General features: G+C 50.0%; 1 protein-coding gene across 1 annotated transcript in view; it reads right to left on the bottom strand.

The window, feature by feature from the left end:
• Positions 1 to 17321, bottom strand: part of LOC125953980 (tubulin beta-3 chain) — a 21921-nt gene extending 4600 nt beyond the window's left edge. The window contains exon 1 of the mRNA XM_049683897.1: positions 16889 to 17321. Coding sequence (XP_049539854.1) covers positions 16889 to 16945 — 57 coding nt within the window. The 5' untranslated portion in view covers positions 16946 to 17321. The remainder of the gene's footprint in view (positions 1 to 16888) is intronic.
• Positions 17322 to 25652: the final 8331 nt, after the last annotated feature.

Raw genomic sequence — 25652 nt, 5'->3', positions numbered from 1 at the left:
AACAACTCAATTGGTAGGGTAAAAGATTGCCCAAAATCACGAGGTGCTGGCTGACGATGTGTTAGACGAGAGATGAGATAACTCTAACTCGTCCACTTGATGGCCCTTTTTTGGGTCCAACAAGAATTGAAGGGTCTTGGCAGCGGTGGCAGCTTCCAAGACGCCGCCACGCCGATGCGAAGACGGTCTAATTAAAAACGAATGTAACATTCTCGCGCCACGCATTCATTAGGCATTTCCTGTGCGTCGTGCGGGCGCCTTGCCAGATCGTCAAAATCACACCGCAACGGGGGAGTTCGGAGGTTGATCAAGTGGAAGAACAACCGTTTTCTCACATTCTCGTAGCTCTAGGGAAGTGTAACTTGACACTGGTCGCTCTATTGTAAGAAGACAAAACGAGCAATACGAACGCTTTCCAGATCATTTCATTTGAAGTTGTATAAAGATTCTTACCAACTACAGCATCTTCCACGAAAGAAAATTCTCCCGCACTCATCAAAGGCCCATGCCCAGGCACTACTGGCGACCGACGGTAGACATTGTCCAGAAGTAATAAAAACCAGGTCCATACCGATAGCACATCTAATCCCTGGCCGCCTGGTCGACGACGCTCATGTGGAACGTTTTTATAAAAAGAGATCGACCGCTAGTGCCGCCGGTCAGCACATCATGTAGTATGAAGCGCACTGGTCTCCAGTGGTGGCAGTAAAAAAAACAATACACGCAAGCGTTCCGACTATCGAAGCGTGGCCAAATAATTTACAGTTCCATGTATGGTTCCGGTTTCGTGGAACAATATACTACCCTCCTCTCACCCGAAATACCGTTCCACTACCTTCGCACAGCCAGGGCCAGGGGCTCCAGACCAAGAAAAATGAGAAATGAGTCCATCGTAAACCCGAATCCCGAACCTCCTTCTTCTCCTTCCCCTTTTTCTCCAGCAAACCATCGGTGCGTGGATCTGGTAAAGAATTTCGGTGTTGCATCTGGGCAGCATAATTCGTTAGCCGGAACGCCAAAGAGGGACAACGAACCTTCGACGGTGTGTTGCCAAATTGTGGCCACCCGAACAGTTGTGACCGTCACCACCAAGAATCGTCACTTCCGATTGGGATTGTACTTAGGCAAAGCGTTTAGATAGTTGGTATTCAAGCATGGTGTTGAGAGAGGGGCCGAGAAGTGTGTCAATGCGACAATTTACAACGAAAACATTGATGCCTTCAAGTGCTGTCGAAGCATTGTCTGAGTACCGTCCGTGAGCCAAGCGTCTAACTTCTATTGTCTTACCCTTGCCCTTTGATGAAGAAGAAGAAGAGGGGCCCAGACATGAACGTGACAGTATGCCTAATCATGAGTAGACTTGGTCACGGGATTATGAACTGAATGCATGATTACCGAGGTGCGTGAAGGGCCATTAATTGGGGAACCAATACCTGGAACCAGATGGAATCAACGAGCATCAGATCCCCTTCCGGAAGGATTTTTTTACACTCAATTCGAACAGATGACATCCCCCTTCGCGGCACACTCCCAGGAGGTGACGCATGCAGGCGGCCATTCACCTTCACGTCACTCCACGGTACCAGGTCATTCCGTGCACCGTGCACCCTTAAGCACCAGGCAGAGAAACATAATTTATCTTCCAACATCGCCATCGCCATCTTGACAGACGACAGGCTGACACGGGCCGGGATATTCCTATTTTCAGCATCTTCAGCCTCCTGTCCCGTCAACGCAGTCCTGTCCCCTCACTCCTGCAGTTGTTGTGTCACCCGAAAATGCAGCAGCAGCACTGCAACGGAACACCGCAGTTTGGTTTTGGTGGTTTTTGGTGGTCCATGCATGCATTGCTCATAGTTTAGCATGAGCCGCATGAGTGTTTGCCGCTGCCGTTCCTTTTGCCGGGTACGGTGTCTCATATTCGTATTTTTAGCTCGCGAGCATAATTTATAGCCTCGCGGTGCCGAACGGACTGCAACATGGAAGCGCTATGCTCGGGAGCGCTATGCTCGGGAGCGCTATGCTGCTGGTTTGTGCGTGAAGCAGAACCACGCGAAGTCACGCGACCAAACGCGGAAATGCGAACCACTAATCATTCGTTAAATGGAGAGATCCATTAATCGTGCAGCATCGCGTCGGTTTTGAAACGTTACTTTTTTAGTCGGAAAACTTCGTCCACGGAAAACATTGCATCTCGATCTCGTTCATCGCGTTGCAGATCGATGAAAGAACGAGCGAAAAACAGGGAGAGCTGCAACATTGTAGAGGTCAATCACAGCATCAAGAACTCCCATGAACCCGTTTCGCGCATATCCAGCACCAACACAGATCGGCTGGAACGCATTCTCATCCTCTCCAACACGAAACCAAACCGTGCACCAGCTGCCATGCGTTCGCTCCTAGGGGTGGGGTTGGGGAGTCAATATGCAGAGCGGTGGCATATTGTGTTTCAATTCGACATGTGGCTCCCCTCCACTCTAGACTCTATGCAATATTCTGCCAAACAAGCACAACATGAAGCACTTTCGCTGGTCTCTTGGTTCGTTGTCTTGGCATCTTGGCTTCCTCTCTCACTCCACTGGAACACAAAAGAATGACGACGACGACGACGACGACGACGATGGTGCTGACAAGATGAAGCTTGTTGGCAAGAATGAATGTGTCTGGGTTGGAAATGCGATCTCCGTCGTCTTCGGAACGATCATCAACACCCGCACTTCGGGGGCCACCCGGCCACAATGCTTATTGTTCCTTCTGCCGGTCCCTGGTGCTACTACTCATCAACTTCTGCCATCGCGGGATGAATGGTAGACGCCGTCGCGGATTGGAATTTGACGCCGTCGCGGAACGACAAGAACGAGACCAACGCGATGATGCTTTCGGTGCTGCCTCCACCTTCTTTCTTTCTCCGCTCCCGAGCATGAGCCGACGTCTGAGACTGGAGACTGGACCATCGGAGGGCATTGTTGTGGAGGTCTCCCTCCCGCATTGGCCTGACATATTCGCAGTTGACGGCGACAGAACGACAATTAGCTCACGCGGCGCGCACGCACTCCGCTTTCGGTGCGCTCGAGAATGATTAATACAAATGTTTCGCGAAACCATCTCGTCGCGATTAGTCATCCGCGTGACACGAAACGGTCCGTAGCCTGATCAGACATTAAATTTAAAAAAAGAAGTCATTCCACAAGCCTGCCAGCCAGCCAGCACGCCAGCGAATTATTACAATTAATTGAGCAATCGTCCACAATGGGCACAATTTGTCGAAAGCCCGAGCCAATTACTATCGGTCAACCTCAACCATACATGGAGACGATCGCGATCCGGTTGCTGCTGCTGGAGAAAAGTTATCAAAAAGTATCGCACACACACACACGCGCACGCGCACACCATGTCCAAAACGATCCTCTCGTTAAGTTCCAATTACCCTTATCCGGGCAAAATGGATCATTTGTGGCCCCGCGCAAAAACTGTAAAACGAACCTTAATCGCCTTTCACACCTCTCGCCGGGCTGCAGTATGCGCAACGCAGCAACCAAGTCCAAGCTGATTGCTATCGCGTGTGTGTGTGTGTGTGTGTGTGTGTGTGTGTGTGTGTGTGTGCTACGGCGTGTCAAATGACCGATGTCGTGCCCAAAAACCATCCCCCCCCCCCCCCCCCCCTTTTCGAGCACGAACATAATCATAAACAAAGCGTAACGACTCCCTCGCTGATGCTGGCGTACGATCACGACACGATCTCGCACCGTGCCGTTTCAGAGATGGGCACTCTTATGCTGTTGCTGCTGCTGTGCTGCAGAAGGAGAAGGCTTGATGATGGTTAATGTAATCGCTTCAACCGTAATTTGCTGAAGAAACAAACAAGAAGCAGGTGAGATTGTTTCATTACGAACACATAAAAAAAAGGCTGCGCTTCTTCGCCAGAGAGAGAGAGAGAGCATCTTCCCCCAGTGATATGTAGAGCGACACGCTATTCCACTGGACCTAGTGTAGCAGGGAACGAATGGCTCACAATTAGTGTAATGTGTGTCATTTAAAGAGCTTCAACTGCCGCACTGTTACATAGCGGGAGTCCTCCCGTGTCCCCGGAATCGGAGCATAAGAACATCACAATATCCCGTGCCACTTGGCGCTTTCACGGAAGCAACGCGTATGTCTGTAACCAAAAAAAAACAGACCTGACCTGTCCATCTGATCGTGTGGTTGCTGCCTAAATCTGGTGCAGGTTAATTTTTTTGTTTGATTTCCGTTTCCTGCCCTCGGAACCGGACTGGACTGCGCCATCAATCTCTAGCCCCTCTGTGCGCCATTCATGATCACGATCGTACCGGAAAACAACGAACGTCACCTGGCTGGCACATAAATCGGGGACACCCGTCCAGAAACGTCCAGAGAGATCCAGAAAGACGACGACAACGGTCACGTCACGTCATGCAGTCTAATGAGTGAAGGCGCAAGCACGAGATGGAATAGGAAGCGACAAAGCAAAACAGTGGAAGACATTCTCTCCAATGAAAAATTGTGCAACCTAACGGTAAAGGGAGGCCAGTTTCCTAAATTAATTGCATCCTAGACATTTGTCTTTTTCGGGTTGCGCCACCACCAACCCCACTCGCAAGCAAATTGAATTGAAGAATTGATGAAGGAGGAAATGAGGTTGACAAAGGCACCTGCTGCAGGTGCTCCATACACACACTGCGTCATTATCTTGATGTGATTTTTATTGGATTTTACGAAAACCTCCACCCCTAGCCTCATAGTCACGCATACTTTCCGTTTTGGAAAGCATTCCGCGGGGGCTCGGTCAACGTGAAACGGTCTAATCGGGAAACTCTTGGTCCAGCAGACTAAATTGAGTGAAAAGTGAGGGTTATGTGGCATGTGTGTGAGGTGATAAAACCACGCGGATTATGGCCGACAGCTTTCATATGTTTTTGGTACCGTTTCTCAATTAACAAATTCAATGTCATCTTGCACCGAAATGTTGGACCCGTAAATAACAATTGCAAATGCGGTGGAAAAATTCCGACGACCGCTGCTGGGCACCGGCTCGTGACGCTCGTGTGTTTTGCTGTGTGCGTTGGAAATGGAATATCTCCCTTAGCGCGACGACATGTCAACAAGCGTTTGAACAACCGCTATAGAGGTTTCACATTTCTCTCGATTGGAATTCATTACTCGAATCAATTCAGCTGCCTCCTGTGAGGAATTCGGTAATCAGTCGTCGGGAAAGAAATCAATGAGGCGAAAGCGAAAACCTGTTAGGTTATGGTGTGTGTGATGCTTAACTGTATCCAGGCATCATATGCGCTCATTGAATCAGTTCTAACGGTAGTCGGTTAGTAAGTCGATTCGATTTGGTCATCCCTCACCTGCAGCACCAGCAGCAGCATCAATGGGAACTCTCACCTCCACACTAAACTGTCGGCCGGGAAGCAAGTGTCAAACTAGCAGCTGTTCACACCGGCCACTGGCCACTGGTCCTTCGGATCGGGTTCGGGATCCTACATGTCCAGCCTCCAATCCTGTAGCTCTACGTCTACGATCATCATAATTACAACCGTTAATAGCGTAACCCAAATTCGCTGCGGTGATTACTAACCGCTGCCCGCATCTTCACACTTCGGCGCAACGGCGAACACCCAAGTCAGCAATTAGCTCAAGTAATTAACTGGTGCACAGTGCTGTTGCGCCGGAAGAAATTGGTTTCAAAGCCTCGCCATCGGTTTAATCATGTGGGTTTTCCTTCATTTTTCGATACGCTCGCTGATCTCTCTGGGCGGCGGGGGCCGGGGACGATCTGATGGTACTTGCATCCATAGTTACGGTGTGGCCGGCCACTCGCTGCTGGTATGTGAAGGCGCCGATCGCCAGGGGGATCGAGCTCACCCGTTCCACCTGGTCTGGCTTATTGCCAATTTCAAAAGCAACGGCTGGAATCGGGGGCGATTCCACATCGAATTCGCCTTGTTCCAGCAACACCATTTCCGTCACCTTCTTTTGCCATTTCTCTCTAATCTCTCGGTGGTACATTCAAGTGGCTCGTGGCTCGAGCACGGGAGGGGCAACTACTTGAACTCGATTGCCAGGAGTGGCACAATCGACATCGACGGGCTGATGTCGAATTGCGATCGGTAGCAAATCCGTATCCGCACGGCGAAAACCGTTGCCAATGCGAATTGTGAATTTCGTCGAAACCAAGCTCCCACCGGTGACCCCCTTTTTTGACGACCCTTCCACAAAGCTCCTCAGAGGGGGAGGGAGATGTATCTGTGGGACCATACCACCGAGACCCCCTTCATCTTTTCTGTTTTGCCAGTTTTGTTTCATTGTCTTGTTGGGCTTTGACTTGCTGGATGTCAAAACGCCAAGGTGGTGGTCGCAGTTCATCGGACTCCAAGCGGAATCAGTTCAGCGGATCAGGGGAGGTCGACATCCGAGACGACGGGCGTGGACCGCCGTCGTTTCCAATTCCAACCAAGTCCAATTTGCTGATTTTTGCACCAAACTGTGTCAACTGTTGCCGAGTCCCTCGGGCTCGGGGGAAGCTTCATTTGGTGGATCCAATTCCCAGCGAGGCAAACAATCCGTCGGGGGCCAAACTCTCTGTCCAACTCTCTGTCTCTGCCTCTGCCTGTATCTCGTCCAATAAATCACCTCCGGAAGTACCTGCCTACCGGAATGGCTGGCTGGCTGACTGCCTGTCACAGATCATATACTCATCAGCCTCTTCTGGTCGTTCCCGGTGTCTCGTTGGCTTCTGCAGGCTCTCCGCGCCTCGCAACCAAAAGACCAAACCTCGAGACTAGCCCATTCAATCAGCCGGCGATCGCGCATGCGAAACGGAATCACGAAACGACAATTAACCTCCATCGTGACTCGTGACTCGTGGCGGGCGGTCGATCGCTAGAGCTATAGTGGTGGATCGGAGAGCCAGCCAACCGCGCTACTGACGGTGGCATCCGGAAAATCGATTCGCAGTTTTATCGATTTGCAAAAATTGGCAAAGGTAACGTCGTGGCCACGTGGCATCGATCGATAGCTTGGCGAAATTTCGGATTACTCTCTCTCTCTCTGTCTCTGTCTCTTCGTCTCTCTTTTCGTGGCCGTGACACCGGAACACTTTCCCGTTAGAGACGCAGCATCGCAGAGAGTGTAAAGCGAACGAAGCGAAGGAGCGATTGGCAGTTTTCCTTCCGTTTGGAAAAGCTCGGTGATGGTGGCCGCAATTACCTGCCGCATTTCGCTGCGTTTCGCGAGTTTCGCGAGTTTCGCCAATCTGCGCATCGATCGACGCTGGTGATCGTGCGTTTGCTGAATGCTTTTTTCTTTACCTTTTTCGCCTTTTTGAGTGCCAGTGGGGCTCAGTGTCATTTTTGGTTGGGCCAATGGCCAAATAACTAATCACGGAGATCATCTCGATGCTCGATGTTTTATGTTTTCTCTCTCTTTTTTGTGTGTATTTAATTTGAGCCGATCTGAGACTCGTGCATCGTGAGAAAAGTTGGAAATTAGATGGCACCAACCGGAAGCTAAGCACCCCTTTCATCCTCCTCCTTCTTCGCCAGTTCGCCGACTCTAACTTTCCCTTTTCGTCTTTTCGAAAACTAAACTTCAACCGCTTAGAGTCGGTCCGATGCAACGCGTTTTGCTGACAGATTGCCGTGTATGTGTGTGTGTTTGTGTGCTTCGAGGAGTATCAAATGTCACTGCTTAGAACTGGTTCTGTGGCGCAAACCCTTGAAAGCATGAGCCACGCCGGCATTTGCATTTCCATTCGCGGTACGCTTTGTTCCAAGTCGTTCCCGGGGCCGAGATCAAAAATGATGACGAACGGTTTAAACTGATTTGACAGTAGTCGGATCCGTAGAGAGACGAGAGATCGTAGGAAATAGAAGACAGTGTAAAAAGCAGAAGAAAGGAGAGGAAAGAAGGAGTAGAAGTAGATCCACGATGGTTTGATCCACGGAGAAGATGAAAGAGCAGAAGCGAAGGCTAAAGCTATGCCGTCGATATAGAAATCTTAATCAGTCATGCTTAACCCCAAGCCGGCTTGACTCCGCCGGCTCCAGACCAGACCGCTCGCTTCCATTAATGCTTGCACACCCGCACACATCGTCTCCTCCTCCCGTCCTCCTCCTCCTCCCGGGTGGCTTGGCTGATTAATGCTGGCAGATAAATTTTTCGCATTTTCATCGTCACGCCATCACCGCCATGCGGCCGACCGCGAGGCATGAACTTTCTTTGATGGGCTGGCTCCTGGTGCTGCTGCTCCGGGGGCCAATCTCGGCAGCGCGGCATTAGCACTTGAAAGCCGGATGGATTAAGTGCGCCATCCCGAGTACCCGTAATGCGGTGCGGTGCGCCAGCAGTGAGTTATGTTACGGTCGGGATGGCTCAAGGGATTGCAATCAACGTGATCGAGTGAAAGAGGTAATAAGCACGAGCAGCAGCTCACGCTCAGCGTCCTCCGCTCTAGTGGCCCCTCTAGTGCCACTTTGCACAGGTGCTGCACATCGCGAGCACAATGAATGCGCGAAATCGTGGAGTTCGTCCGGCGGTTCGTGTTCTCCATGCAATCGTACATCGATCGATTAACGAAATGGAGGTTCTTGACACGTTGCAAGTGATGCATGATCCACGAAAACAAAAAAGCAACAAGCGACAAGACACGAACAGTCCAAACACTGGCCAGGGTCCCAGGTCACTGCTCTCGTGATTGGAGGAAGCTCTTATCATTTACTTCTCACAATAACGTGTCATGTTGGTTGGTAGCAAAAAAACATCGTTTTCGTATTTCATGGATGAGTCAATGATGGTTCTAGAAAATTATTCCAATTTTCGTCCTCAGTTCATCTCTGGGGCGTTTTGGAAGAGTATTTGATAGTCTATTGGCAGCTTTTTGCGCAGGTCACGATCGCCTGATAACCGAGCGCATAACAACCGAAGCCAAATACCGTAAATACTGTTGTTGTGTGAGGCTTTAGTATGTTGTTGTAGTGTTAAAAATTTAAATGTTTAATACAATACCAATCTAAGAAGTATCTCACAAACATGTAAGGTAGAAAGCCTCGAGCCACTTCATCTTACCTGGAAAGAACGAAAGAAAAAGTTTCGAATTAATGACAGTTCATGTTTCTATCAAACTAAACTATTTTAAATATCTTTTGTTCGTCAAAAAACATTACGCTACTACTTAAAAAAAGGCTGCCAGAACATAGTGCGTCCCAAATTCTCATTCGTTCATCTGCATGCTATCTGCACCGCACCAGATCGCGATCGAATCGAGTTCGAGGTGAAGTGAATGAGATCGCACCATATTTCATGCCGGCGCATGTTTACACATTTCTCCCGGCACCCTCGGGCCCGGTTAATGGGCTTCCAATCTCGAACAAATCGTTATGCTTCAACAGTGGAACACGACTTTTTACTGCCTGCCTACTGCTGCTCTTGGTACTTTCGCGAATCTTCACCACACCGGCTCTCCCCCCCCGCTGGTCTGACCCCGATAAGCTTGACTTGAAGATGAAATTCACGGCGCACGGTGCTCGCTCCCAATCAGCGAGACGATAAGACAACGGACCACGGGTAGCAGCAGCTCCCGGACATCGGATGATGCCCCCCCAGGCGCATCAGACGCTCTGATGTCAGAGACGACCGAGAAAGGAGGGTCGGAGGGGCCGAAAGTTTAATTAATTGTATCAAATTAAATTAAGGACTTCTGATTCGTCGTCGCACAAGGCGACTAAGGCACGGGGACCGGTGCTGACACGATGCGGCACGCCAGCAATTAGCTCCACTTGGAACACAAGTTCTCGGAACTGTCACCGCGGCAAACGCCCCAAACGAACCTCATCCAGCAGCGTGGGGAGAGGGATCAGTGGCGTATATTTTTAGCTGCCTGCCTGATGAGGTCTTCGTCGGTAGTCTCGAGGTACCAACAAATGTGTCACGCGTAGCTCCCGGTGCAGCTCGCTCGACACTCGCGAACCCCACAATTCTAACCAAAAACCGAGGTTCAAAGGAGCCCGGCGCGACGCAGCGTGGCGGCGACATTTTTGGAAGTGTTTAGTGGCTGCGAAACGACAACGACTTCCCGGCTCCGAGCACGGTGCATCGCGATGATGTTTCGCGACAAACCGCGTTCGGGAGTTAAATTTAGAAGATTTAGAACGAAACTCGCTGGTGTTCCTTAGGTACGGAGTGCATTCGGGCATCCTAGAAGGCGCACAGTTCGCAACGTCTTTGCGAGTCTTTGGGAAGGAGAAGAGGACCCTGTGGACCACATTACTCCCTTGGCACTCCCCGGGGCGACGGTGGTGGATCTATTTTCGGAAAACCTCAAGACACATTCTCCACTCCTTGGAGCGCCAAGTGCCACCTCAAGGTAACGAGGTGCAATCGTAACAGGTTCTTGGAATTGCCGGTGCTCGCCGATCGCCTTTGGAAGCTCGCGCTTGTCCTCTTGTGTCAAATTAAGAAGCCAATCGTCTCCCGAAAAAAAAAACCTAACACACCTTTGTGCGGTTCAATGAAAACAAAAGACTCAAAGCGAAGAACCTCCTTCAGCTTTGTGCTACGCCAATTATTATTACCTCCCCCCCCCCCCCCCCCCCTTCAACATCGCGTGAGCTCCCGATACTAATATAAGCCGCCAACAGTCGTCAGATCGTCACGGTATGATGGAGAAGCAAATATCATTCCACAAGACAAAAAGAAAAAAAAAACCCAGAAACTAAAAGACCGACTCCGCGTGTTCTTATGTGTCACCAGCGGTCTAGCATAAATAATTGTCCACCGTAGCGAACGTAGCGAACATTGTTCCCTAGCCTCCCTGTGTGGTTCCAGGTACTCTGATTACGGACGAAATTTGTCTCAAATGTCTTCTTGCCTGGCTGCGGGGAGTGGGAACTCCAATCAAGGGCTCTCGGACATGGAGCTCGGTTTCGGGCTTCATATTTGCTTCGATGAGCCAAAATGGAATAAAGGGAAGAGGTAAAATAGCTAAATTAGCGTTTGTTGCGCTTTGGAGAGGAGGGGCGCTTAGCGAGGGAATCGCTTGTAATCTGAAGCCTGTTTCCGTTGCGTTTCCAGCAGACGGGCGCCCAGGCACCCGGGCACGTCAAGGACACATCCCAACGACGCGTCACTCGCGTATTCACGTCACGCACATCGATCGTAGCACGATCGAATCGTCGTTCGTCCAGCTGGAAGCCATTTAGCTTCTTGGGGCATTAACAAACCTCGGCTACCGGGACCCAAGGGGGGGCGCATCACTCCTGACAGCGTAAAGACATGCGTCGCGAGACGCACACATCCTATCAAAACCATGCGTGAGTGTCAACCGCCGACTGTCGATCACCGTTCGGGCTGTCACCGGGGGTTTGGAACGTTCGCGTATGCAAAGAAGCCCGAATGCCAGCCCCACCTTTGTCCCACCCCGGTCAATGACCGCACATCGAAAGGGGTCCGGACTCTTCGCCACAGGTCTCACGGTCTCACGGGCGAGCCTGCATCGAACCGGACTACACGCCAGATTGCACTAATTACGCCACGCCAAGACGCCACCACCGCCGCCGACGCCGCGCTAATGCACCACGCACGCCAAGACTAAGCCAAGCTTCGTGGCGTCAGTTTCATGAGCTGTAAAGTTTTCCGGGTCCAAGACGGGTTCCAAAAATAAGACCAAAACCACACACAGGCACAGTGCCTGTCGGTCGGCATGGTCCCGAAATCTCGTGAAGCTGGACCACGGACCACCAGCCAGCACCAGCAGAATGGTCGTCATCCGTCAGGTTGCGCCAGAGTGAAGAAGATAATTATCGATGTTAATTACTTGTGGCCTAGCGGACGGGTGGGGTGGACCGATGGGGAAGCTGATCGCCGTCGCCGGGAAGCTACCGCCTATCGTGACGGTGACGGAGGCAACCAGAACGCCCCAGAACGCGACGACGACGACGCAGTGGCGGTTCTAAACCGTTCTATCGCGATGCTTCGGTAAACAAACATTCGTGATTCGTCGTGTAGGGTAGAGGGAAGCTTGGAAGGGTTTTGGATGATAATTAGTGTTTCGTGGTAAGAGCATCTATTTGGGAGTGGAGTTGATATTCAATCTGGTTGCTACTGCTGTTGCTGCCGCCATGCCGCCATGCTGCTGCTGCTGCTGCTTTATTATCAACAATAAACGTTTTGTTTCAAATTACTAGTAGCTCTATGATTTCGTACATGGTCCTCAATCTTCTCCCCTGCGGGAGTCTATAAAGCAATTATGTTCGACTGCCGGAAGCGACTGTCTCCAAAAGCGACTCCCGAAGCGTACAAATTCGTTTCACACTCCATGAGTTCGTTGTCGTGAGCAAGGGATACCCGTATTTACCGAGAACCTCTTGAGAACACCTCGTTTGTCTTGTGTTCCTTTAAACGGTTTCAATGCTTTACGATATTCTAGAAAAGTGTTAAATATTGCTCAATACACTTGTTAAGCTCATTACACTACGCTGATGAATAAAGTTGAATCGATTTAGTCAAAAGATAATCAGATTCGTGATGAAATTTATCAAAACTTCCGATTGCTACAAAAATCCTCGTTTTTGGATTAAATACTTCACGTAAAAGTTGTTAGTAGGCTATGGTTGCTAGGGCCAACACTACCGTAGCTACTAACAAGACATAGTTACCTATGCATTAGTTAGTGATGCGTTACATAGCGTATAGATAATTTTTTGAATTTACCTCAGCAAGTGTGCATGTGTTTTTCCTGGAAATGTGTGTGAATAATCAACAAAAGAACATATTCGAATGGCTTGAATGGCAGCTATCAAAAGTTTTCGAGTTCCTCGCCATTTCTAACTGAATCTAAAGCCACCAAAATCTTTATAGCTTGAACTGCTTAATTTACAGCACGTGTTATACAGTCTGAAGTCTAATTGCTGGTATTTCTAATTCTTACATCTCATTTCCGCTCCCTATACCAACAACTAAAGTACATCGTCTCCTACTTTCTCCTTCTCCTTCTTATCGATGTCATAATGTCACCATTTCATCACTATTTCCGCTAAATCGCCATCGAGATCGAGGACTAAGACGATAAGCAAGCCAATCACTCATGCGACGTTCATCAGTCGTGTAGTCGTGTCACGCATCACGTCCCCTCATCAGCAGCAGCTGCACTCCATTCCCATCAGTCAATGTTCGTGTCACGGGAGAACGGAATGCTACGAACTGGCAGTCCGCTATTAGATAAGACTCCAATAGATCACCCAACCGTGATGATCGCACGCCACACCGATGTCGGCGAGGTGGCGTCGTCGACCAAAAACCGCAGCTCATTTGTGGTTAGAGGTGATCCCCTGGACACCGACCTTCCCCGACTTCTGGCCGTCTCGTGGCAATCAATTCCATAACGTAGAAGAAGATGATGCATCAGCTAAGGCCTGGAGCTGCTATGACGAAGCAGCGAAGGGGCTGGAGAATTTTCTTCCACTGCCTTTGCCGTCGCCTCTGAGGAAGGTCTATGGTTCCAATATCTCATAACCGATTCGACACGGCATCACTGACCGGCCGGCTGGCTGGCTGGCTGGCCGGCTGGCTGCTTCATCCAGCGCTACGCCGTAACCATCGTCCATGCTGAACCGGATGGATGGGTTTGATTTAATTTTCCCAAGCCCGGCAACCGCGGAAGGCCATCGGTCTCGGTGCGAATCGTGAAAAAAATCGTTGGTACCAAAGTTTAATGACTTTTCGCGTTGGCGTTGGGAGCAACAAGAGGAAGAAACCTGCACGGGAATCCTACGGTAGCCGGCCCATAACCGAGGAAGGCCTCTCTTTGGCTTTGGCTATAAAATGGCCGGCACGAGGTTTTTGGCAAACATGGCGCGCACGAACCATTCTTCTATCCACTATTCTGACAGCACCGACAGGCGGCGGCGGTCTGTTCTGAAGTCCAGACCGAAGACCGGACTGGAGAGACCATTAAAAGGTGAACTAATCCTCAAGGGAACCCGATTGCAAATGCAAAACGGCAGCATAAGGCAATCAATGGCCCGATCGTATGCGGGCGCATACCGCACCAACAAAACCTTCCAAATCGAGAACCATCTTGACCTCAACCTCAACCAACCACCGGTCGGTGGACCGACCACCGGTTTAACGTGATTAGCGATCCATATTTGGATGTCTGTGTGTGGTGCAGCAGGTGAAACAAAAACTGGTCCACCCGGTTGGTTGGACCTGGGGCCTGGGCGAACTCTTAGCCGACTCCGAAACTGTCAATCAACAGAACGGGCAGGCTGGCGGCCAGGGCGCCAAGCCGAGCTTATGTAATCAGAACATTCCAAGTTTGCAGTGAGTGCCAATTGTCGATCGGTCAGACAGCACCTAATACAGTGCCAGGCCAGGCCAGGGGGGGAGCCTTCTCCGCAAAGTGAGATGCCTCTCGACTGTCGATGAAGCAGTCAACCAGATGGCCACGATTAGCGCGCACACACACACGCATGTGATGTGAACCTGATGTGATGGATATCGGTAGCTTCGCTAATGGAACATCATCCCCCTCCCTGATTTTTGGGGCGACCTTTTACGCCCCTCCCCAAAGTAGTGAAAGTAGCTGCAACGGAGGCGAAAGGTTAATCCGTAAAAAGGGCACTCGGCACTCGGGTGCAATCCCCAGCGGTCCATCGAGCCCTTCATTAATGTCGGTTTTGGGTGTCACCCAGCAATCACTGGTACACCGCGAAGAAAGTTATCTAATTTCACCTGGCTGCTGCACTACCTTCTCGCACGCAAAAGGGGGGTTTGCAAAAATTGGTGAAAGGCTCCGTCGTGGCTGATCTTCGCTGTTTTCTTTTCGGCAGTGTGCGTGCGTGCGATCTCACTCGATGTGCGTCTTTTCGGTTTTTGGTTTCCTTTTGCTATCCCTCCAATTCACACGAAACTCGCGGATCTGGAGCATGCCACGCCACACACGCCAGAGCCAGTAGATCCATGTATGCCATGCTTTCCACACACACTCACACACACACACGCACATGACGATGATGATGTGGTTTGGGGTTCGCTGATGAAGGCCTCAAAATATGGATCTCGCTCAACGCACTCTTTGGTGGGTAAAAAACAAAAAAAAAGTTGCCAGCGAAAGGGTCAAGGTTGTGTGACCGGCGGGGTGGGGACTCTCTTTTTTGTTCGTTTGTCCTCAGTCTCCTATCTTTCGGTGGAAAAAAAAAATATGCGCCCCATTCGTGGCGCCCCGCACGCAACTAGCAGAGATACGCGTGTTTTGTTTTACTTCATCTTTTTTGCTTTTTTTGCTCGCAAACGTTCACACCTTCCGCGGTCTGCACGCAATCGCACACCGAATGGGATCGCACCTTTTTGTGCGCTTTTTTGGATTGTTGTTTTTTCTCTCAAGTTTAGTTTGCGAGTTGGAGTTGAAGTTGGAGGAATCCATTTTTCCAAAGCAACCCTTCGGGGAGCTGTTCTCACGCATCTCACGACAGTCACGCAGCAGATAGCAGGAGCATCAGTCAGTCAGGCCGCACATCGTCAGTCACTCCGTGTGTGTGTGTGTGTATTGCGATGATCTCAAGTTTCAAAGCCATGTTGTTGCACCACATCTGGTCCCTCAGGGGCATTTACATTTGCACAACATTTGTTTGGGCATTTGTCGCGTTTGCTACGATTTGGCAACGAAAGCTGCGACCGATAAGCGAATTCAAGCAGTACCGTCACATCGGCTGCGCTTATCACATTGCACTGCACTTGGCCAGGCTAATAATGGCAGTTGGTGGCCATTCCGGCATGTGCAAACATTCGAGGCACATTACTCAGCGAGATAAAGTGCGCAATGGTGCGTGATTCAACGGTCCTTCCCGGGATTTTGAGCAGCACATGCAACCACCAACAACAACGAATGCTGACGAATCCGTTCTCGGTCTTATCGGTCTCAGGAGGGGGTCTCTCAAGCCATTCCTGCCCGGCCGAGCAGTGGTCATGCTGAGATGCATGGGAAAGCATAGAGCGCACACGGCCTTGTCGGTCGGCGAGTTTGGAACGCTATCTGCTTCCGTCTTTCCGGCGCGTTGATAAACATTGGTTTCCAGAACGTGGGCCAAGGCGCAGAGGGCAGAGAAGCCAGCAAGCAAGAACGCTAGAGCTGATAAGCACGCGCATTTCAGCATTCGCTTCGGCATATCGCGCGTTTCGCGTTACCAACGCTACCGCTTTCCAGGCTGCTGAGGTCGCTGCACTGACTGCCTCGCAGCAGCAGCAGCGTTCGTTGAGCTCTTGGCTTCTTGGCTGAAGCGCTTGGCTGATTCCTCGCGAATCCTCGCGAGCCACCGATCGAGTGCGCCAGCACCCGGGGAGTTCGCACATCCGGCCACTGGCCACCGACCGTCATGGCGTCAGTCATGCCGAACAAATGCCGTTAATTAGAATGGGTACGTCAATTCGCTGGCTGCTGGCCACGAAGCCCCTGGCGTGTAGGGGAAGCGGCAGATAGGGAGAGAGAGCGAATTGCTTGACCAACATCCCCTACCCCCAAGAGGCGCGCCCAGAGCATAAAGGCAGGCCGGGGCGAGCACAAAAGATAAGTTCGCCTTTCGTGAACATGACCCCCACCCGAACCGGACCGGATGCCCGGAGCATCGGCCGGAGATCGTTCTATGCACATCCCGTGTCCAGATCGTGCCCACTAGACCCACAAACGAACACACAAAGGCGAACGAATGTCTTTGGCAGAGATTGGCCCGAGAACAGCACTCGACCAGCGGCCAATTACATCTTATCATTCCACGCTCCAGCTTCTGTGTTCCTCTCATCGCGAGCAGACGGCGGACGGCGGACGTCGTCGGATACGACGGATAGTAGTCTTAGGAAACTTGGAACTTACCTTAGCACCGATCTGGTTACCGCACTGGCCAGCCTGCAGATGGACGATTTCTCTCATGATGAAGGAGTTGTTGTTATTGTTGGTGTTAAACGACGAAAAGACTTTTAAAGGATCACTGAACGCGACAGGACAGGTGAACACGATCACACACAAACACAGGCAGGCAGGTCACTAGCCGGTTCAGCACTAACAAGACTTCTTGGTACCAACGAAACAAGGGGTTCACGTCTCAACAATCGCAGACGACGACGACGACGACGACAGCAACCAAACCGAACCGTACGATCCAACGGCCACGAGCGGAATGGAACCTCTTTGCGCACCCGTACCGGAGTAGACCGCGCTGAGCTGCTGGTGGCACTCTGGTGAGCGAGAGCAACGAAATCCACCGGCAATCAAAAACACGCCTGGCGTTGCTGCTGCTACTGCTGCTGCTACTGCTGCTGCTACTTTGCAAACGACACCAACCTCGCTTGATGTATAAACGTTGACTGAGGCTTCGAAGGGGCTTTAGTTCATGTTAAATTGGACTCAAAAATTGGGCTCGCTGCGCCGCATGCGGCGAGTTGTGCGCGAGAGCGACGCTCTCGGGTGGAAAACTCGCGGCCCATTTTCCATCTCCAGCAGCAGCAGGACAGCAGGATGGGAGGAAATCGTTGGTTGAAGAGGGAACGCCGCACTTTCCAAATCGCGTGCGTTTGATGCTCAGGCGGAAAATCTTCCGATCCGAGCGCCATGATGAGAGAGAGAGCGAGATGAGCGAGATTTGAGAGCGCAAAGATGCGATCGTGGAGGAGGATTGTTGATCTTCGTGCAGGATGATGACTCATCATCATCATCAACGTTCGCCGAGCCCATACAGCACTGGCATCAGCGTTCTGGGGGTTATACGCAGTTTTTTATGCTCATTCTGGCGTTTAGTTTTCAGATTTCTTTAATTCTTTTTCATCGAAACTATGCCATTTCCATGGTTTATCCAGTTCATTGACCATTTTATTTTTAATTATTCTTAAAGAATTAAGGAAAGTATCAAATAGGTTTTCTTTCTTCATTTGAATTATTCACTTCTATGCATGTTTTAACTCCTTCTTTTTATCTCTATTTGTTTCCTTAACAAATCTATTTAGTTTCATTTTGTACTTTTTAATTGTGTGTCAATAAAACATACTTAAACACAGCTTATATGATAATGATGATGGCCTCAATACTATTTTTAAAGAATAATAAATAGGACTAAGTAGGATTTATGGAACTGATAAATATAACAAATTTAATGAAAAAAAAACAAAAAATTATAAAATTATTTTGTATAAGGCGCCTTGATCGTGATCGGTATTGGATACGATCGCACACCGGTTCTCGTACGTGTTGTCTTCTCTCCCGTTTTCCGATTCAACCAGCTCTAGAACGGAACGGTTTGCTCCATTCTAGCTCCCTTCTAATTCGAAACAATTCTCTCAGCAGCCGCTCATGGGGAGCACATCCCAGCACGGAAATGCCAGCCACGTGCTCGGTGGACTCGGTACACCACAGCCGCTGTAGTTGTGGCGTACGCGTTCCCACTTTCGAAAGAAAAAACCACACACATACCACACACGCTGGGCGAAGAAAGAACCAACGGTACCATACTCGGTTCCTCCCCTCCCCTACCCTCCACACTAGACCGTGAAAAGTCCCAAAAAGTGCCGTGTGGTAGAAGAAAGAAGAAAATCTACCGTTCCGTTGGCGCCGGTTTCCCGGTTGCGCGATCGCCGGCTTTCGCCCCCGGCGGAATCGGTATCGGTACGCGAAGGGCAAGCGGAAGCGCAATGCGTTGGCATGAACGGTCTTATGGTATGAATTTTATTTTTATCCGAACCGGAACCCGCCCCACGTTTCCAGCACAGGTCGGCACCGGCGTTCGAATGTGTGATCGAAGTAGCCACATTTACATCGGATTGCTCGCTGATTGCATGTCATTCCGATGGGCAGCTGAAAGTAAATATTAATCAACTCGATTGTTACGTCCCATAAATCCTTTCCGTATTCTAATTCGTTATCGCGACAACCCACTCATAACAGCATTGCTTTCACACCTGCCTGAGCAGCAACAGCAGCATCTTCACACCATTATTCATATATTGCTCGCGGATCGTGATCGTGTCACGCTGCGGAAACTCACCGGAAAAGCCCCTGAAGCGCACAGCTCGCGAAGGCGCACAGCTCGCGACCCGGAGAAACGAACCGAAACTCAAGATAACGGATAGCGCGCAAGATGGCGTGGCGTGCGGTGTGCGTGTATGCCGTGTGCGCTGGTAAATGATGATGTGCTTCATTGTTAGCTTAGTCGAGCTCGAAATTTATCCCACTCTCCAGCCCGGGTGAGGGAAACGGAGGAGTGGTCCGTGTCTGTCCTGTCACCCAGTTCGTGGAAAACCTACGAAAAACCCGAAACCCGATTCCAACCGCCCCGGCACCGGAGGAAGATCGAAGGCAAGACACACACACATGCGGCGCAAAAAAGCAGCGCTGAGTGGAAAATCCGAGGGGAAATTCGCGAAAAGTAATCACGCCTTTCGCAATTCCAATTTATCTGCCGCCCAACCGTTCCTCGCCCGATTTATCTTCATCTTTGGCGCTGTTTGAGTTCTTTCCACTGGCCACATTCGCCTGCCGACCGACCGACCGCGCACCGGCCCGGGGCTAACGGTGAAAACTCATACGTGGGCTCATTTCCTTCCATTTCCCGGCGGTTCGCTCCGTCCATCGGGCGGCCGTTCGGTGGTTCGTGGAGAGAAAAAAAAAACCACGTCCCACCTCCGAGCCTTCCTTAGCGTTTGCATATTTTCGCAGGTTTTTTGGCCGATTTTTCCTTTTCTTGGTTTTACTTTTATCAATTAGATTAATGACAGGACCGGGTCCGAACGGCTGGATCGCACACACACACACACACACACACATGCACACAAGCACTGAAATGGCAGTGCGAATGGCAGAGCGATTGTTAGCCGTTGAGGAAGGAAAACTGAGTGCAGCGCAGTGGAAATGATAGCTTGCCGGGGTTTTGCAGTTTTTGGTCGGTCGTTTCCGCGAGATAAACGATGGAATGGAGATCGGCACAGATCGTTCACAGTAGAGCTTCTTGCTCAATTTGATTCATTTGATCTCCCAAGGTGCTTATCATTAATTTTGTGTTTGAATTTCTATTTTGATATTGTCACAACTTTAACACGGGGATAAGTATTACAAATATTTGTTAATATACTAGTACTTATTCATTAATCAAACTCACAATTTATCAATCTATAAAGTTCCAAAGGGTTTGTTCCACACAAGATTAAAATATTTTCTTAAAATGACTAATTCAACAAAATGAACATTTTTGAATAAAAATAAATAAAGCAAGGTTTTGTTAAACGAAAATTGTGCAATTGTTCGCATTGATCCATTCTTTGACTAACACTTAACCAGCAAATCTGCTCGAGCCAATCCGACACGTCAACCTGACACGATGATGATGCGCCGAAGAACAGCATATAGTTCTCCTGCGCTCTTGTGGTTCTGGCCTAGAGCAAGCAAAAGAAACGGAAAACTCGGGAACATGACACGGAACAGCGCAGAGCAGAACAGGGGCGTTGCAGCTCATCGGACTTTCTCATTAGGCTTTCAACGGTGCACGGCAGCCCCTAGTCCCCGAGATCGGCGGGACGCATTTCAACAGTCTAATGCATCACCGGTGTTTCCTAATGCTGCCCTTCTTCCTTCACCTTCACCCTGCACCCCATGCCATTGCCCCTGCCCCCAGTGCATCGGATGCAACGAGTTTCCTTCCGGCGATCGCTGGTGGTTCGCACACGATCGCGGTGGCGATGGAAAGCGTCTGTTCGGTTTCACCGTCACCACGTGCCGCCATGATGGTGCTGCTGCTGCTGCTGCTGCTGCTGCTGCTTTTCCCTATTTCCCGTTCCCAGACACCCATCCATCAAGGGCTTCGCGACTGATCGGGCGCCTATAGGTTTTCCGGCGATCGCGCAACACGCCACGAAGCGATCCGCCGCGAGCGCTAAAAGTGTCAATTAAGGTATAATGGACGCGCCGGAGCCATGCGCCACGGTCAGCCCGGTCCTCGATCATGGCCAGGGGGGGGGGCCAGCATGACGGTAAGAAGAACAACCGAAAACGGAAATGCACTCGTACGGTGGACGTACCGTTGAATGTTCTGATGCCACAGACTGCATCGTCGAGGGCGCTTTGAGGGGGATGGTAACCTTTGAAAATTGGCGCTCGTTTCAGCATAAAAATAACATTCAACAAAAGATGTACCGGACAATGTGTTGCGAGAGCATCGAACGCGGAAAGTTTATGTTTTCACGTCAGCATCAGCATCAACAGAAGTCCCGATGATGATATGGACTCAACGGCAACTGGACCGTTCCATGATGTGGATGGACCGAGCAGCATACTGTCGCCGTTTGTTTTCCAGCGTTCGGCGTGCGCTTCTGTAAATAAATGCTTGCTAAAGTCCAGGCCAGCTTCATCCAGCGCCGAATACGCAAACAATGTTCATGTTTAAACGATTGCAACGCTGTTGGTGGCACAATTCAAAGATCATTCAGTGAATAAAAGATACCCGTGTTAAATCATAAATAAGATGAATCTAAGGATTAGTGTTGCAGCAACATGCGCCTTTGCCCCAGTGGGGACTTTGGTCGATGATATGGACCTGGTAGTCTGCGGACAGGCCTTGAGGAAATTAACTCGGAACGGTTGGTCGAATCCGTGGAACCTTGGATGTCTGTGATGTCGTGGAAGCTTGTTAATGACCTGCAGGCCACACATATTTGCTATTTGGAAAGCCAAAATGCAAACCTGAACTTGAAAAAAATTTAAAGCTCCACCAAAGGATTGAACCTTTGCCTTCTGCTTAGAAAGCAAGTACGTTGACCATTACACTACCATCCGTGGTGAATTTCAGTGAAAATTTAAAAAACACTAGCGTGTGCATGAACCACACCAGTTCATGCGTTGAACGGGTAGATGGCGCTAGTATCGTTTTCTCACTATTGTTTACTCACTATCTCTCACTATATATACTATTTTTTTCATGATTAAGGTTTTCTTTCTCGCTTTCCTAGTTTTTATCTCACGAGATTTTTTGAATTTGAAAAATCCCGTTTTTGTTACGGTTTTAATTTTTCCATAAAAAAATAGACTGACGACACCCCCGGAGTTTTCATTGACACTAAAACATCAAAGGGTACTCTGCTAGAGCATAATGGAGCTGTAGAATCGTGTCTTTGGCTAGCCGTAAGTGGGTTTACCGACATGATCCCTGCTAGGGATCCGCAACAAGGAAAATAGCGATGGCGAATCAGCTTCTTAATTTTCTTTTGCATATAATCTATCAGGGACTATAATGCGCAACAGAACCAAACCAACGAACACGCCCTAACCGCAACCAACTTCTACGACAAAATACGTCAACCCCATTCACGAATGTGCAGATTGAGCTCTTTACGTAATTCGCGTACCCGAAGCCTTCACCTGTATACCGCGGCTACCTCCACACCGGACTTCCTCCAGTTGCTATTTGGTGCCCCCTCGGGGATTAGTTTTGCACCCAGAATGAGATCACCGGCCAAAGCCCTAGGCCCAGCCTGGACGAATAATTAATGTGAAGTTTTGTTTTTCGTCCACTTCGAAACCAAGTCAGGTGGAAGTGTCACGAGGCGAACAGAGTTAGCCACCGGAACCACGTCACGAAATTATCCTTTGGTCCCGTCTGGCACGCACAGCGCACGTGGATGATAACGTAACATTGGGAAGTCACAATCATTAGCTCAATGGCGTGCCATCGTGGAACGTGAAAGAAGAAAGAAACTTCGACGTGGTTAAGGCGAACGAGGTCATCGCGCGATGTCTTCCGCATGATTGACGCATCTTATGAGGTCGCCAAGGGAATGACCTCGCTACAGTGCCACCCCCCCCCCCCCCCCCCCCCCCCGGTTCACTTTCCATCGGACCAAATTTCGGGGCCAGAATCCCACCGGTAGCTTGAAGTATGAATAAATTAAGACATTATTTAGGCACTCCCATCGATTTGTGTGTGTGTGGGATCGCAGTCACTTCTAAGACATTGGACGGAATGATGAATTCTGTTTTCCTTCTTTCCATCCAAATAGATGCCGATTTTAATATGATTCTTGGCCATTTTTGGGACAAACCTTTTAGCGCTCGATGATTGAGAATCGACAGGCGGTTCACCATTGCGATTTGCCATCGTGCAGAACAAGAACCAGTATAACCTGTATCGAGCTATCACGGGCCAGTGCCGTTGCCGGTGACATCACTGACTCCGGTGCTCGCTCGAATGGGCTCTTCTTTGCGCCCAGATGCATCCTTGTACACTCGTACCCTCTAGCACACCAGCCTTCGCCCTTGGGCAGCGATCAAGGATCATGGAAGAAGGTTTTTGTTGTTTGGATTCTGTTGACTGCCACCTCGGCCAAGATATAGACGACTACGAAGGTGTTACCATCTGGATCTAGAGTCTAGACATAGACTTCCACAGTGTGTGTGGCCTTACGACACCTCCACCCTGGACCGTGCACAATCTGACGTAATCCGAGGTGACATTCGATGGGTGAATAATGGAACCTGGCTGGCAGGCTGGCTGACTGGCTGCCTGGTAAGCACATCCATCGGATGCGAGGTTCTGATCGTAGGCCGTCGTGCCACGCAAGCGAGACGCAAGCAAACCTCAATATATGACTCACACAAGCCGCGCTCGTGATCAACAACACAAACAAACAACGATCCGCGTACCAAACAACCGCGGAAAGACGAACGGACGGATGGAAGGGGAGGGGAGGGATTCCCAAATTCGGACGTCATGTGCCATATTTGGGCAAAATGCTGTACCAATCCAATGGTGGGTAAGTAGGAGGACGTAGCCGATTGAAGGAGTGGGAGACCGGGGACGTATGTCACTCCGCATTAACGTACGAGCGGCGCTGCGAGGTGCTGGCAAATGAAAGCCGACGTCTATTTGGAACCGTCGTGCGTCGTGCCAGCCGCCATCTTCAGCAATCCTCTCTAGTAGCCACGGTCGATGCCGCGATTGATTTATGGTTTAGCTGCACGACACCACCACAAACACCAACCGACCAAGCGACCGGGGAGGTCATCGTCGTCGCCACACGAATTCCCCGGTTCGTATCGAATCCCGCCGGATGGCCGGATGAGAAGTCGAGATCATCGTTTTGCATCGGCATTCAGCATTATCTGGTTAATGTTCGTTCGCGCCGTTTCGAGCGATCCAAACAAACTCCGCTACTGATGGGTGCGTCGCTCGCCCCCGTCCCTCGGCGTCGTCGTCGGCTCTTCGACGGGAAATCTGGAACACCGCTGATGAGCTGAATGGTTAAGCGATTTGTGTCTGGCGGGGAAGGAAGTACTTACGGAATTCCGTTACCGCGAAAGCGTGCAGTCTTATCTCTCTGCTGAACGCTTCCTTGCAGTGGAAGTTGACGTTGCTTTATAGGAGGGTCACAGGAATAAACCCTGTGCCAGTAATCTGGCCGCACAGAATAGGTCATATCTCAGCCAAGATATTAAGTAAATAGATACGAAAGGTGTCATTTTTTGGGGTTTTTGACTTTTTGCCTTAAGGATAGTTGCAAATTATTTAAAATCGAACGGAATTAAAAATTAATACCATACCTGCTGTAAGGATAGTAGCCAAAATCACCTCAAACTTACACAGGATCACTGTTCGACAAATGAGCGACAAACCCTTCTTCTGTAGACCAACTTCTTTGAACAAATTTCAAATGAGCGTTACCCCAATGGTGAAAACATTTCATTGTTCGCCACAATTGCAGAGCCCATACTAAATCTAAATCATCTTACGGGGCATTTTAACGTGTGTTGCATTTTTAGTCTGTTTTATGTTTTATGTACTTTGGGATGATCTTTCATAACCATTAATATGAGGTATCTTCCGGTGACAATCGGCATCAGAGCCACCGAATCTTTTTTGGTGAGTAAGTGTTCGGCACCTCTAGGGGGTACATCAGGAATGTGCTTCTGGCGACCGAGAGAGGAGAGAGAGAGAGAGAGAGATGCGAATCTTACGTCATAAATCATTCGTCATGGACTGATCGCGGCTCGAGGCCACCATCCGGGAGCTACTACTTCGCAGAATCACGCACCCCACCGGGCGGGACGGGAGACAGGGCAGTGAATGTTGTCTGTCTGTCTTCTTCTTCTACTTTTGCCTTTTTTCCGTCCTCCCTCACAGGCAACAGTAAGACTCTCAAGACAGGCAGGCTCATCACCGCACAATGTAGCTACTTATTGCAGCTCGGCTCGGCAAGATAGGTCGCCGGATAGGGCGCCAAGTTAAGTTGCTGCACACACACCCACATCCACCACCCGCAACCCCCTCAAGTGTGGGGTGGATCGCAGAATCATATATTTCCATATCGGGGAAACGTTGTCAAGAAGCTGCGTACGTATATTGCAGCAGCTGACAGACATTGTGTGTGTGTGTGTGTGTCTCTCTCTCTGTCTCTGCCGATGCTGTTGCAGCGGCATCGAGTCACTTCAAGCTGTCAGTGAAGCGATTCCACGACGATCCGGATTGCTTCCCCCACCTTCAATGCATCCCTTGGGGTACGGGTGCGATCGAGCGGAACAACCTTCGGAGTCCGCTGAAGTGTCTGCCAGTCAGTCCGGGAGACTATTTTTTGAAGCCATTTCCCCCTCGCCGCGAACTTGTTGT

Source organism: Anopheles darlingi, chromosome 3 (assembly GCF_943734745.1).
Source record: "Anopheles darlingi chromosome 3, idAnoDarlMG_H_01, whole genome shotgun sequence".
Classification (NCBI taxonomy): Eukaryota; Metazoa; Arthropoda; class Insecta; order Diptera; family Culicidae; genus Anopheles; species Anopheles darlingi.
This window is presented reverse-complemented; position numbering and strand designations above follow the sequence as displayed.